Source organism: Bidens hawaiensis, unplaced genomic scaffold, assembly GCF_021521415.1.
Source record: "Bidens hawaiensis isolate Kalapana, Puna unplaced genomic scaffold, B.hawaiensis_p1.1 tig00001269_1, whole genome shotgun sequence".
Lineage (NCBI taxonomy): Eukaryota > Viridiplantae > Streptophyta > Magnoliopsida > Asterales > Asteraceae > Bidens > Bidens hawaiensis.
The window spans coordinates 4480118-4494586 of NW_027491072.1; the positions used below are offsets into that span (position 1 = coordinate 4480118).

The window sequence follows — 14469 nt, forward strand, 5'->3', positions numbered from 1 at the left end:
GGTGTGAACGCAAGATACATCTTGCAGGTGTGAACGCAGGTTACATCTTGCCAATGTGAACGCAAGTTGCATCTTGCTAGGGTGAAAGCAAGTTACATCTTGTAAGCGTGAACGCAAGTTACATCTTGCATTTGCAAGTCCATCTCGCAAATTCCATTTGTTTAAACGACCTTGATTTTACCTACCGGATCTTATCCAAATTTTCATAAAACTCGGGGTTTTATTAAACATATCATTTTTATCTATCGCCATATGAAATTCCATGTCAAATCCGACTTCGTTTACGCGTCCTTTTTACGAACCGAACACCACTCGTTTTACCCGAATCGACTAGCCCATTTATTATCAAGTTCATTGCTTTATCATTATCCATGACCTGATCTATCATCCTACAAATTTTCATGCAAATCCGTAAACGAAAAGTTCAACTTTTTAGCTAAACATACCTTTCTGAGGTCGGTTCAGATTTGGTTCGAGGTCGATTCAGATTTGGATTTTGGCACGCGTTTGATCTTAATCTTTCATATATAAATACCACGACACGCGAACATTAAATGATTCTTGCTCATTCCTCGGTTCTAGATCCAACTTAGATGGAGAATGGAGAGTGTGTGTGTGTTTTGAGTGTGTTTTCTTTAGGTGGAGGTGAAATGGATTAAATGCGATCTAGGTTTTTAGTAAGGTTTGATGTGTTTGTATATATATGCCAAGCCCATTACCACCCTCAATTCCATGTTTTTAATTCTAAGCTCATCACTCAACTTATTATTATTTAAAATAAATAAATAATAACACATAATAATAATAATAATATTATTATTATTATAAAATCTTGTATTATTATTTATCTAGAAAGACGGATGTTACATTGACAAAAAAAAATATCAACCATCTCTTCCCAAATTTGCTCCTTTTGGGTCCATCGATTTTTTTAAAAAAATGACACCCAACATCTACGATTAGGGTAGAATCGAGATCTGATGGTGGTGATCTAATAGTGGTGGCGGTAATTGGCGGCAATAGTGGTGGTAACTGGACGAGGGCTATTTTGGGCTATTTCACAGGGGAGGTAGGCTATTGTGATGCAGCGATGGTGGGGTGCGATGTACGTGTATTATATTATATATATATATATTATTTTTCAACTTTATGTTTCCTCACATGTTCACTGTTCATTGAAAAATGCGTTATAATTGTTTGTACACTTACTTAACATATGTGTACATCTCATCCTCTCATTTCATTCAACCTCACTCTCTCCCTCTCAACCACCGCTTTGCTTCTCTGTCTATAATTGTTACAAACTCCCCTTTCCACCGCTGCTGTAGTTTATGGTGTGTAAGTGTCTCCGATTTCGACTGTTTCCGGCCGGGTTTCGTTTTCGAACCCTAGGTGACGGCGAAGCTATGACTGTTGCCGGGTTCCATTTTCGAACCTTAGGCGACGGTGATGTCGGAGACCGGCGCCTGTCGACCACTGGTCGTTTCCTTGGCGGCGACGAATCCGTAGTTCCCAATCGAGTTTATTCTGCACTTTGTGAGGTAATTGATTACTTTTTAAGTCCACTTTAGATGTCGATTATTTTGGGGATTCAAAAATGTTGATACGATTTAGGAAGATAGTCAGTGGATGACTCCTCTTCGAGAGGCTTGGTTATCATGAAAGCCTCAATGTTTTTTATTCGAGACTTCATTAGGGTTTTGGTAATGGCAATCTATTTTATAGTGAACATGCATAATGTTTACTTTCATGATTTCGGTTTAAACTCCAACGATGATCAGATTCATGTCGTGGCGTGGCATGGCAAGTTTTGGATGGCATGGTCATCAACTATGCAACGGCTTATTTGCAGCCAAAGCTGCTCTCTCGCGTATTAACCACAGATTAGGATTTAATTTGATGTTAATCTTTGATATTTTAAATGCATGTAAAGTGTTCTCCTTTTAAAGGTGGTGTCGTTAGCTTTTTGCCACATCTTCTTTTGCACAACTTACTTTCATTTCTGAAAATAACATTAACGTTTTGTGTCATGTAATTGAAATTTGTTTCTTCTAAAATTAGGTGACACAATAAAGACCTATAGTTGGTTAGAGGTAGCTTAAAATTTCAATCTATGTTGTGTGGGGAAGTCTTTCGAAGGTAATCTTTATTTTGGAAGTGTTTGGTGCCATAAAATAGTTCTTCATGTGTAACATACTAAAAAGAGGTTCTTTGTTGATTGGTTATTAGGATAGAATAAGCTGTTTGAATGAAAAGAGATACTAGGAGATCCAGGCACCGCGCTCCAGCAATTAGCTTCGGCATTCGAAAAGGTATTTGTCTTAACCTGATCATTCTCTTTATTCATTCTTGCAAGATAGGATTATGTAGTTTATACTATGAAATGTTATCGATTTAATAGTTTAATAAAGCAACATAATGGAGTTAATAAGCAGTTATGCATATTAAATTGTAAGATATGGTTACCATATGACACAGAATGCAATTTACAGTTGCATATTTGTGTTTGCTTGATAAGGAAAGCTTAACAGTTTTGAGTTTAAACCTGTTTAAAGGAGGTACATATTAAGTTAATTGCTGCATATCTATTCATTATAGTTAAAATACAAAACTCCACCAAATACATGATTTATGCTATCGCTATACCAACTTTGTCAATAGCATACCGGATGCTAACATTTTGCATAATACAATCAGCAACAATCAAACAGCAATGACCTTCAGATGTATCTGCAGCGTCAAAGAACGTCAAAAGCCGGAGCTGTTACAAATACAAGTTGTCAAAAGATGGATACCAAAAAAAACCCTAAAGGAGCTATGCTACCTGTTTGTTGACTGTCATGCTGGTAAAATGCCTCCAGCAACATTACTTCTGTAGAGTCTTGGTAATGAAACATTTTTAAACTAATCACTTTAATAATTTTGGATATGATATCTTCCACAGTAGGTGGAGAAAACTGACGGGCAAAAAATTATTGATCTAGAGGTAAGGTGGTGTAATAAGTGACCAACAATTACACAACTTCTCAATGATTCAACTTTTAAGACACTAGCATTTTTCTGAAATCTAATGATTTTGGTGACTTTTAATAGGTATTATTTGATTTGCTTGAAGAATATTTGAAGCAAATGTTCGATCAGTGGCGGGGTAGTTTAGTTGTTTTGTGTTTGTTTGTAGAATACAATGGGTTTGTTTGAAGATTTCATGCCATAAATAAGAAGCTTCTGATTGATCGATCAGCTTCCCCGCCGCAACGCGGCATGTCTGAAAAACTAGTATTATTAATTCTTAATAATAAGAAAATATTTTTTTAAAGTAATCATCCATGCAAATACCTTTGTCATAAAAAAACTAACAGGGTAAGCCTTCTATTATCTTGGGAATATCGGAGGTAAATAGGTTGGAAAGTTTGAACTATCAAAAAAAAATTTCTTAAATTGGATTTAACACCGGCCAATAGATCAAAACTGAAAATTTTATTCCAATATTCGTTATTTGTTCTGTCTCTCTTTGTATGGATCTAACATGTTTATTAAACTTTAATGCCCAACAGTTAAGCCGACCAAATCTATTACGTAACAACACCGACACCATCTATTTTGTTTCATCCTAAAGCTTTAAAAAAGATTGATAAAGTTCAAAATTGTAAGTTTAACCGTACATAATACAAGGAATTTAAAAGGTTGCAACTTAAGCTACAAAAAGGTGGGGGCAGTGATGGATTCAAATCCAATTTCTACTGTTTTCAGCCTTCAAATTCTTCAAAAAAAATTACATTGGTACGTTTGCCATACAAGCAAAAAAAGAACAAACTCAAAATCATCTTCCTTCATCATTTTGAGCTGCAACCAACCGATGCCCCAATGTTGTATTTTTATCATGTTATGTAGCATCTCCTAAGAAAGAAAACACTCTCTTTTTGAAAATCCTGGCCAAATCCACAATTTCGGACTCTCTCGTGGTGTCGGATTGCCACAACAATTTACTTTTCCTCGATAACCGAGTAGCAACGTCAATTGTCAAGATCGCCATGTCTCGTCTGTTTGTCAGCACCCGTAAAACTGGTGTCGAGTATTGAGAATTTGACACAAGTCTGTTTAGAAGAATAAGTGCTTCCCGTATGAGTAACATTCTGCACAAACATGAACGGGAATGGATTTGTGTTTTAAAACGAATTATGTAATGTTTAAATAACCACACAATCGGATCATCAGTTCTAAAAAAAGGTTATGAGATACTAAACTAGATTACCTTTCTCTGATGTCTTCGGGAAGATGAATACACTCAGATGTCTCTACATCAATTTCAGATGCCATAACTTGCAAAATTAAGTAAAGAAAGTTGGTCCTTCTCGAGAGATTACGTCCCAACAAAATTTCAAAGCCGCTTCTCCCAGAGGATGCTAAAAAGGCCAGCAGAACGATGGTATTCCGTTGAAGTTTTAACACCTGGATATTTAAAACCAAGGTATTCAAATGTTTTTTTTGGCAAAGAGTGTCTTAAATGAAATCATAGTCTTGATTTGATTATAGAGTTTGTTTTAAGGTAAATTAGATCGGGTAAATCAAATTCCTAATCTTAGATTTATTTAAAATATTAGACTGAACTACATATAAAAACCCGTCTGAAAAAACTAGTCAGATTGGACTTGTTACGAGACTAAAGTTCTATAAGAAGAAAGGATGAACATAACATACCAAGCTTGTGGATGCACCATTTCCATGGCAAGCTAAACAATCAGCTAAACCGTCTAGTACCGAACCTAATCCTTCAAATCTATGACCAATTTCAGCATTTGTTCTTGAAACTTCACCACTTGTTCCCTCCTCATTAGAAGAGGAACAAAACATGTCCAATACCTTTGGACCTTCACAAGAAAAGTTAAAGCAATTTCAATGTAGATGAAAGAAAAAAATGTAATATTTTCAAGCACCAGAAAACCAAGGCGGTTAAAAAGGTCTTTATTTGACAAATTAAGTTGGCTTCCTTCCTATATACGAGTTATCTTGTGAGAACAAGATGATGTCACCAATATCTGTTTCAACCAAGGTTGCAAATATCGCTAGGCGGCCGACTCGGGAGTTAGAAGTCCTCGAAGAGTACTCGAACATAGTAAATATAAAGAAAATTAAGTTTTGGATATTATATGTATGTTAATCAATATATATATCAATCAATCATGCCCAGTAAAATCCCACCGACAGCAAAGCTATAAGTAGGGTCTGGGGAGCGTGGGATGTAGGCACACCGTACCTCTATCCAAAGGAATAAAGAGGTGGCTTCCAGAGAGACCCTCGGCTCTAAGAACATGCGTATGAAGCAAAATAAAGGAAAATAAAGCAAAATAAAGGAAATCAAATTTTAACAGTTATATAAAAACTACTACTAATTATAATAATATTAATATTAATATTAATATTATTATATAATATTAATAATAAGATCACAGTTTAACAGCTATATAAAAGCTAATAATAATAATAATAATAATAATAATAATAATAATAATAATAATAATATATGCAAGGGAAATACCATTATGGTATGTGGACTAAATAAGTTAAGTCTAAGCCCTAAGGTATTCAATTCTCTCTAAAAATCCTTAACTTTAATTCTACTTCTCCACGAATTCCTATCCTCAACCATGTCCTCGGAGAGGTTTAGGTCTATCAAATCATGCCTAATCCTCTCATCCCAAGTCAATTTCGGTCGTCCTCTACCCCTCCTCCCCTCTATAGTAAAATAAGCATAATTCACATGAAAAAGATAGCCTAGCCAACCTTTGACCGCCTAGCCCGACTTTTGACCGCCTAGCCCGACTGTTGACCAACTCCGACTAATCCAAGCCGCCTTGAAGTAAGTCTCCAACGTAGCGGTCCGAGGACCGATTAGTCGCCCTTGGAATTCAACTTTTACAACACTGGTTTCAACTATAGTTCACATTAAGATACCAGCTACTACAGCTACTAAATCAACAGGTTCATATAATAACGACCAATTCACTATGAAAGAAATTGATTCCCAAAAACATAAAACAAAACAAACATAATTTAGAACCCAGAAAAAGATCTAGGAATCTGAAAGTAACGTTTGCTAACAAAATGACTTAATTGAATTTCGTAGGACTGAAATGAGATTAACTTACAATTTAACAAAAGGTAGAGAAGACGTACAGCTTGCTTTTTCACGCCAACTGCGGCTTCTTTTTTTAACAGATGAGAAATACTTTGAAAAATTGGCACCTCTCCATACCTACCTTAAAGTAGAATTTACAAAACAAACTTGGTTCAGAAAGATTATAACAAAATATGAGATGCCAAAAAGCATAAGCGGCTATTGAACTTGCATTTCCCTTTCCGTATAAGCATCGGTTCTCAAAATAAGAATATTCATGATAGAAACAGCCTCCACTTTTATGCTTTCTTCACACTGTCTAGTGGCAACTTGATGCATCGTTTGAAAAAGCGAAAACCACTTCGAACTAGAAATCAAAGGCTGCGATTTATTCCTAGAGTTGTCCTTGTTCTTAGCACTCATCAACAACCTTGGATTAGAAGTGGAAGGGTCTTTAATAATGACAGTGTCCCTGAGCACAGTACACTGGAAAGATCAAATCAAAGTTCATAAGGTGGAGAGCACCACGACCCACAGAAAATAAAAAACTACAATCTTAAAACAGTTTTCATTAAAAAACAAAATAAGAAAAGTAGGGTTAGAAACTTTTAGAAATAATACAAAGTACCTTTAATTTTAAGTACATGAGAGTTAGAGCGGTAGCAGTATGTAAAGAGATGAAGAGAACATTAATAAAACAAAAACTTTACATAACCAATTTATTAAGTTGGAGGGAATAATGGAATATACCTGCAGCTTAATTTGTTTTCCATATTCAAAACATGTTTCAAAACCACATGCAATACACAAAGAGATCTGTAAACAATCATAACCTGCGGAACAAATGCTTCAGCTGTTATGATAAGAACAAGAAAAAAGAATAACAGTGGCAAAAGGTTGATTCCTAACAGGAATATACTATTGTAAACATATGATAACAAAACTTCCAATACTGGTTTATTTTAACATGAATATTGTTACAAACTCACATTTTGAAGACCACAGAGATCGACCAATGCTTCTAACAAATCGCCCAATTTTCCTGTATCATAACTAATCTGCACAAGTTTAATTGTCACTTTCTCAATTAAATACTTTATAGCAACAGTAACATGCTCATACTTCACTAAAGAATATAAAACAATACGAGGACTCGTGAAAAAACGCATATAATAAACTCATAGTAAGGCAAGTGTTGCAGATATGCTGATGAACAGCAAATATTATCAAATCTAACCCAGAAATGCATACAGCCCTCAGCGATGTCACAATCTAAGGTGGTGTTTGTTTTTGCTTAAAACATCTGCAGGAGGCTTATGTCTGCGGGCGCGCAGACGTAAGCTTCTGAAGACTGTTTTTTTTTAAATAAGATCTGCAAACTGCTTTTATGGTCTTAAAAAAGAAGCTATTTTTTAACTTCTTCACATTTCTTAACATCCTACCAACACCCAATGTCCAACACCACCACCACCACCACCACCGTCCACCACCACCACCCACCGTCCACCACCGCCGCCACCCACCGTTCACTACCACCACCCACCACCCACACCACCGTCCATCACCACCACCACCATCCATTACAACCACCACCCACCCGTCGGCCACAACCATCGTCCACTACCACCACCCACCGTCCGTCGCCACCACCTACCGTCCGCCACCAACACCGTCCATCACCACCACCACCCACCGTCCGCCACCACCACCACCACCGTCCATCGCCCACCACCAACTATTTTACTAGTCTGCAAACGTTAAATGACTTCTATCTACTGTGATATATATATATGATAGGTAACTAATTTTCAGCTTATGTAGACAATAACCAGTTTATAAAACAAACAGTATTATATTTTCAGATTGCAGACCTTCAAACCACATCTTCAGTTGCAGACATGAAATCAGATGAAATTAGATTGTAGACAGTTTTTGTCTTCAAAAACAAACAACACCTAAGTGTGAGGCTTATATGGAACAAAAATTACTATGTAACAGTACTAATAAGAAACATATAATAATATTCTGACATGTGTGACATATTAATTCAAAACTGGTATATTTCATGTTATTAGAGATAACTTTCTGCAGGCAACTTTGGAGTCCGTTACTAGCTTCTAAGACAACAAGACCTATAATAGTTGATAATGATATGGCTGCTTAAGTAAAGAAGAAGTCCCAGCCCTATTAACATAGGAACTAGAAGTGAAAGAAAAGGTATTATCCAGGGATATTGATATGCCTGTTCCAAAGAAAAAAAAATTATCCTTAATAAATTGCTTCCGATTCACCGGATCTTACCTTTTTCGAAAAAAGTCAACAAAAAGTCAAGACATCCACTAGCTTATTGAATCATTTTTAAAACTTTAAAGTCATCAAATTTTAGTTCGTTCAAAGAGTTAATATAAACACTGTGAAAGTGCATTGAAAGTTTCTTGCTTGAAACAATATTTAATCATTAACAAAATCATAAGCCTTAACTAGAAAACTTCATTTTGCGTAGTATCAACAAAGAACACAAAAAATAAAGACAAAAAAAAAAGAGTAATGTGCCAAAATCGTCCCTGAGGTATATTTATGTGATTTTCGTCCAAGAAGTTACTTTTTTGCAACTGGACCATTGACGTTTCTCACTTCTTGCTAATTACGTTCAATTTGCCAACTCCGTTAATTTTCATTGTTTAATGAGGGGTAACTATGTCTTTTACCAATTTATTTCATTTATTATTATTTTTTAACCTAATTAAATCCTCATCTTCATCATTAGTGTAACCTTCACCACCAGCAGCAATACCCCACCCCACCGGCCACCCCTCACCCCACCACCGGAAACATCATAGGCTCGCCATCACTGCAACGTCGACGCAATGGCAACCACCCCAAACTTCATTCAAGATTTGCCCACCTTCTCCGTCGATCTTCTCCTCTTTCCAACACCACCAAGAACATATACTATTCCGGTGACCGTTCACCACCACCACCACCAACCCAAAACGTGATCTGTCGCCGCCACAAAAACCAGATTATTACCAAGAACCCACCCCACCTTCTCCAACCCTGTTGAATCAAACAAAAGCAAAGCCAAATCGCACCAGAATGAAACCAAATTTGTTTAGAGACTAAGAGTGTGGATTGGATTAGGTGGTTTGAGGCCTTGGTTTGTTGGGTATATGACTTGCAATCGGTCGATTTACCGGAATTAGAGCATGAAAAGGGGATGGCGGCCAGAGAAATGGCGGTGGTGGGGTTTGACCGGAACAAATGGTGCTATTGGAGACCGAGCCCCTGTGTTTTTCAATTTTTTAAAGCCCCAAATCAAACCAAAACAAAACGCAGAGATGGTGTTTCAACTTGTTGAATGTAGGAGCCAAGCCCACCATGTTCAATCGACCATATTTCTTGGGTATAGATTCCATAGAACATCATCCGATCAACAAAAAATGAAGACAAAAATGGAAGTTCAGGTTTTTGTGAAGTTCAGGCGAGGGTAAGTCGGAAAGGGTTAGGGATTGGGGATGATGTTAATTTAGTGTGTATGTATTCCGCCAAAAAGACATAAATGACCCTTCTTGCCTTAGTGAAAAGTCGATTATACCCCTGACTTAACGATGAAACTAACGGAGTTAACTACATGGACGTATTTGGCAAGAAGTGGGAAACGTCAATGGTCCAATTGCAAAAAGAAAACTTTTTGGACAAAAGTCGCATAATTAACCAAACCTCAGGGACGATTTTGGCACTTTACTAAAAAAAAAAGAACTGTAAAAACAAATTAAGATGCAAAATTGTATTAACGTATGAGATGTTTACAGAAATTTATAAAGAATACTGTGAGAGCATGAAATCTAAATAATCTTTTAACAGCCAGAAAATTAATAAGTGTAATCCAATACCTACCTTTGTTAAAGTTAAGTAGAGATGAGACACTTTTGCAGCTTCAGCAGACTGAATGCAATGACTTGGAACCACTTTAGTTGTGGTCTTTTTCGATGGTATGTTCAAACCTAAGAATCCAAATAGGACCTGCAAATCTGCTTCACAAGCCACAAATAACATGGAAACAAGGTTGGTTCTTTGAATTTGGTCATTTTGTGGTTCCCATATGCCTACCAACTTTCTTGAAACTGATGAATTCTTCTTTATTGTCGGATCAGTTGATACGGCATGTCCATCAGTCTGAACACCCACCGCCTTGCATGGGATTGCACCTAATAAAAAGTAAAACAAAACAAATTAAGACCCGAAAGATAAAAGGCAACCGCTAGCTATTTAATAGTTGAAACAAAATTGGTTGGTCTAAGCTGACCTGAAACCTTATGTCCCAAAAACTTAAATATGTAAAAATATTCTCAGAGTGTCAAACAAAATAACAAAAGTTATCTTATTTCAATAATAAGATAGCTTTTACAATTTTATCAATCAAAAACATTTAGAATCTTATATACACATAAAGTTACACAATAAGCGGCTTCTAACCATTTTCCTTTCTAGCTAGCTTTGTTTTTGTTTTACCCATATGAGCCATTAGTAATAAAAACATAAATTGAACTTTTAAACCGATATTCGTGAGTAAATGGGTCAGAACTGCCACCTCGCAGCATTATAAATTTTATAAATCACAACTTTTACGGGTATCCCCCAGAACCCAACTAATCCTCAATTAATATGATTCACATAAAATTAAAAGTTAATTAATTGAAGTACCTTTGGTCCCCAGAGAAGGGTCTTCAATAGGATCTTTATTTTTCCTGCCACATTAACTAGAGTAAATATTGGAAAACAAAACACGGCTAGAGGTAATTTATTTTGAAAATTACAGTTGCAGCCAAATGGTGCAATAAGAATTCTGATATGCATGTTATAAGAGTATTACTCACAAATTTGTACAAGAAGAAGTTTGGGCATCTTCGGATCCATTTAGCGGTGGTCTAAGATGCTTTTGTCTATCCTTCCTAAGTTCCAAACACTCTTGTTCCTAAAAGCAAGCATTAGAATGAAATGAATTAAGAAAAGAAGAATTAATAACATTAAAGTTGTATACCAGATTAACAAGCTGCTTGGAGAGTCTTCCCAATTCATCCTGCAATGGAACAAAGAGAAAATAAGAAATGAAACTGGAACCTCAATGAATTATAAAAGTAAATCAGGGAACCTTTAATCGATGAATCTCGTGGTGTTGGTCTTCCGTGGGTGGTATCTGAGAAAACTGTTTAGGAGGAGAATAACTGATACTACAAGGAGGAGGAGGAGGAGGAGTTATTGGCAATTGTAATGGTTGTTGGGTAGTCGTGGGAGGGGTTTTCAATGAGGAACAGATTTCAGCGAGTTCGGCGGCTTGTTTCCAGAATTCTATATCCTCCTCCTCCTCATCTTCCAACATTCTTCTTTGTGTTTCAATCCAATTCCCACACCAGACCAAATTGATTTGACTGTTTATACTCTCCTCATCTCATCTCATCTCGTTTGGGGTAACCACCACCTTCCAGACCTAGGATCCCTTTAAAAAAAAAGAAAAAGAAAAAGAAAAGAAATAAATAATCAGCTGCTTTTTGTTTTTTAAAACAAATAACGGCTGCAATCTGATTTCGTATGATTTCATGTCTGCAACTAAATATGTGGTCTGAAGGTCTGTAATTTTAAAATATAATATTGTTTGTTTTATAAATTGGGATCATCTACATAAGCTGAAAATTAGTTGCATATCATACATATCACAGTAGATATAAGTCATTTAACGTTTGTAGACTGCTAAAATAACTGGTGTTGCTGTACGAACTGTGGAAGTGGGTGGTGGTGGACGATTGGGGGCGGACAATTGTGGTAGGCGGTGAATGATGGTGGTGGACGGTGGGTGGTGGTGATGGACGGTTGTGGTGGGTGGTGACCGGTGGTGGTGGTAGTGGACGGTGGTGGTGGCGGACAATGAGTGGTGGGTGGTAGTAGTAGACGATGGTTGTGGCCAACGGGGGGTGATGGACGGTGGTGGTGGATGGTGGCGGGTGGTGGTGATGGCGGACGGTGGGTGGTGGTGTTGGATATTGAGTGTTGGTAGGATGTTAAGAAGTATGAATAAGTTGAACAATAGCTTATTTTTTAAGACCATAAAAGCATTTTTCAGCTTTTTTTTTAAACAAACAGTCTTTAGAAACTTATGTCTGCGTGTCCGCATAAGTAAGCTCCTTACAGATGTTTTAACCAAAAACAAACAGCACCGTCAGAATGGCAAAACTAAATGGAGAAATTCAATAAAATAAACCAAATTATCAATTTACCTATACCTTAACAAACATAATAGATGGATTTAGGAAAAAAAAAAATACCACACAATTATATAGATTGTCCTTTATGTTTTAGGGCTGTTCATGAACCGAGCGAACGTCTACTCGAACTCGGTTTGAATTGAAACCGAGCAGCTCGGTTCGGTTCGAATATAAGGAAACGAGCAGAAAAGCCTTGCTTAAACTCGCTTGGTTTACAACCGAGCGACTCGATTTCGCTCAATTTCAATTTTCAAATTTAAATGCTACCATAATATCGTTGCCATTCAATCAACATACATAACAAGTTCAACATATACAAATGTAAAATTGTTTCGCTAAAAAAAACAGGTTTAAGTTCAAGCGAGCTTTAGCCTTCATCAACAAATTCCCAAAAAAAAAAACATGATTAAGTTTAAGCGCGCTTCAGCCTTCATCAACAAATTCCTAAAAAAACATGTCTAAGTTCAAGTGAGCTATCGACGTCTTCATCAACAAAATCCCCCTTCATAGTTCAGGCTTTCAGACCGATAGATATAACCTGTTATTCCAACCAGTTAACACAACTAATTACAATACGTCAAACGGGTCAAATAGTGAAAAATGAACAACATATCTAACCTCTATAATAAAGGAAACAAATATGGGACAGGTGTCCCCTTCTTATAATTCATATTTATATTTTCCCGCCCATATAGTTTTATTAGGGTTATTCAGAAAAATATACCATCAAAGTTCATCTCCTACTCTCCACGGGTTTTCCCTCTCCGGACCTAACCTATTCGAATAATTGCAATCGGTGAAGATGCAAGCTTAGACTATCATCGGATTCAATGATTTCTCAACCAGATTCACAATCAAGTACATTTGTTTCATTTTTTGTACTATCATCATGTGTTTTTCATTTCTTTTATGAATATGAAATCGTGCATTTACGGACATAACCCTTTTTATTAAGGATCCAGGGGAGAAAGCTAATTTAAGACACTAGAAATTGGCTAAGCAATACAATATGTTATCCACCAGGTTAGTTTTTTTCTTTTACAACTTCAAGTTTTTAAAAAAAGAAAAAATTATTTTAGTTTAAATTAGATATGGTTATGGGAAGTTGGCTATGATGAATATTAGTTGTAGTGGTTTGTTTAGAACAATACTTACGGGGTTCCTAACCTAGTATTATAATAAACGCTTGTATCACTTTAATCAAATCAAATAAAAAAAACATGACAAATATACTTGGCAAAACATGTCAAAATATACCTTTTTTTTTCAATTGTCGGTACATCCGTCTAGAATCAACACTTCAATATCCAATTTTTCTTTTTCCTTTGCAGATTGCTACACGTTATAAGCAACTAAAAATGTTAGTGCTCAATGTATAAACATAAATATAAACGAATAGTGTAATAAAAGCTTACTTCCAATGTTTTTATAGTTGCTTTTGAGCCGGCCTTTAACCAATCACTTCCACAAAACAAAAGGTTCCACCATATCTGTTGAAAAGAGAGCTCCGATAATCATCCAATATGCGTCCCCCGACACTAAAGGTTGATTCTGAAGCAATAGTGGTGATCGGAATGCAAAAAATCTCTTTAGCCATCTTACTTAAAACAGGATACTTGCTACAATGTCAACTCCACCATTTTAGCACATCATATTGTGACTCCACACATTTTTCGTTTGGCTCTTCCAAATAAACCTCAAGTTCATATTTTTGTCTGGTTTCAGCTGGTCTTGATTTGAGAAAAGCATGAAAATCATCTTCATCTTGAGTATGTTCGTTAGATGTTGAGGTTTTTGAGCAACCCGTGGCAGCCTTGGACGTCATATATGTATGAAAGTACTTTTGAAAAAGAGATTTTAACTTAGACATCACGTCTTCTGTTTGACTCTCACATTCATCTTTTGGATACAACCTTTTAAAAGTCCACTTGACTGACAACATCTTATAACGAGGATCTAAAATACACCTCAAGTCCACTTGACTCCACACTTTTTCGTTTGGCTCTTCCAAATACACCTCAAGTTCATATTTTTGTCTGGTTTCAGCTGGTCTTGATTTGAGAAAAGCATGAAAATCATCTTCATCTTGAGTAT

At 36.2% G+C, this 14469-nt stretch overlaps 2 protein-coding genes across 2 annotated transcripts; both read right to left on the reverse strand.

Annotated features, from left to right (window-relative positions):
• Positions 1-3852: 3852 nt before the first annotated feature.
• Positions 3853-6327, reverse strand: LOC143570340 (protein SENSITIVE TO UV 2-like). The gene is made up of 4 exons (XM_077056015.1): positions 6147-6327; positions 4699-4868; positions 4253-4449; positions 3853-4133 (listed from the first exon to the last, which is right to left on the reverse strand). Exons 2-4 carry the CDS (start codon positions 4849-4851, stop codon positions 3884-3886), a joined length of 600 nt encoding a protein of 199 aa, XP_076912130.1. The 5' UTR covers positions 4852-4868; positions 6147-6327; the 3' UTR covers positions 3853-3883.
• A 25-nt stretch (positions 6328-6352) lies between these two features.
• On the reverse strand, positions 6353-13972 carry LOC143570066 (protein SENSITIVE TO UV 2-like). Its single transcript, XM_077055818.1, has 7 exons — positions 13838-13972; positions 11157-11195; positions 11003-11090; positions 10013-10323; positions 7105-7173; positions 6866-6948; positions 6353-6601 (listed from the first exon to the last, which is right to left on the reverse strand). The coding sequence occupies exons 1-7, from the start codon at positions 13970-13972 to the stop codon at positions 6538-6540; spliced, it is 789 nt and encodes a 262-aa protein (XP_076911933.1). The 3' UTR covers positions 6353-6537.
• Positions 13973-14469: the final 497 nt, after the last annotated feature.

What these genes read in the sequence shown, in the direction of transcription:
- LOC143570066 (XM_077055818.1), bottom strand. Translation starts at nt 13,972, where the DNA reads ATGGCTAAAGAGATTTTTTGCATTCCGATCACCACTATTGCTTCAGAA. An exon ending in GAACCTTTTGTTTTGTGGAA is followed by an intron (nt 11,196 to 13,837) that starts GTGATTGGTTAA and finishes GTTCCATTGCAG; the next exon opens with GATGAATTGGGAAGACTCTC. An exon ending in ATCTCTGTGGTCTTCAAAAT is followed by an intron (nt 6,949 to 7,104) that starts GTGAGTTTGTAA and finishes TTTGTTCCGCAG; the next exon opens with GTTATGATTGTTTACAGATC.
- LOC143570340 (XM_077056015.1), bottom strand. Translation starts at nt 4,851, where the DNA reads ATGTTTTGTTCCTCTTCTAATGAGGAGGGAACAAGTGGTGAAGTTTCA. An exon ending in ATGGTGCATCCACAAGCTTG is followed by an intron (nt 4,450 to 4,698) that starts GTATGTTATGTT and finishes TTAAATATCCAG; the next exon opens with GTGTTAAAACTTCAACGGAA. An exon ending in CCCGAAGACATCAGAGAAAG is followed by an intron (nt 4,134 to 4,252) that starts GTAATCTAGTTT and finishes ATGTTTGTGCAG; the next exon opens with AATGTTACTCATACGGGAAG.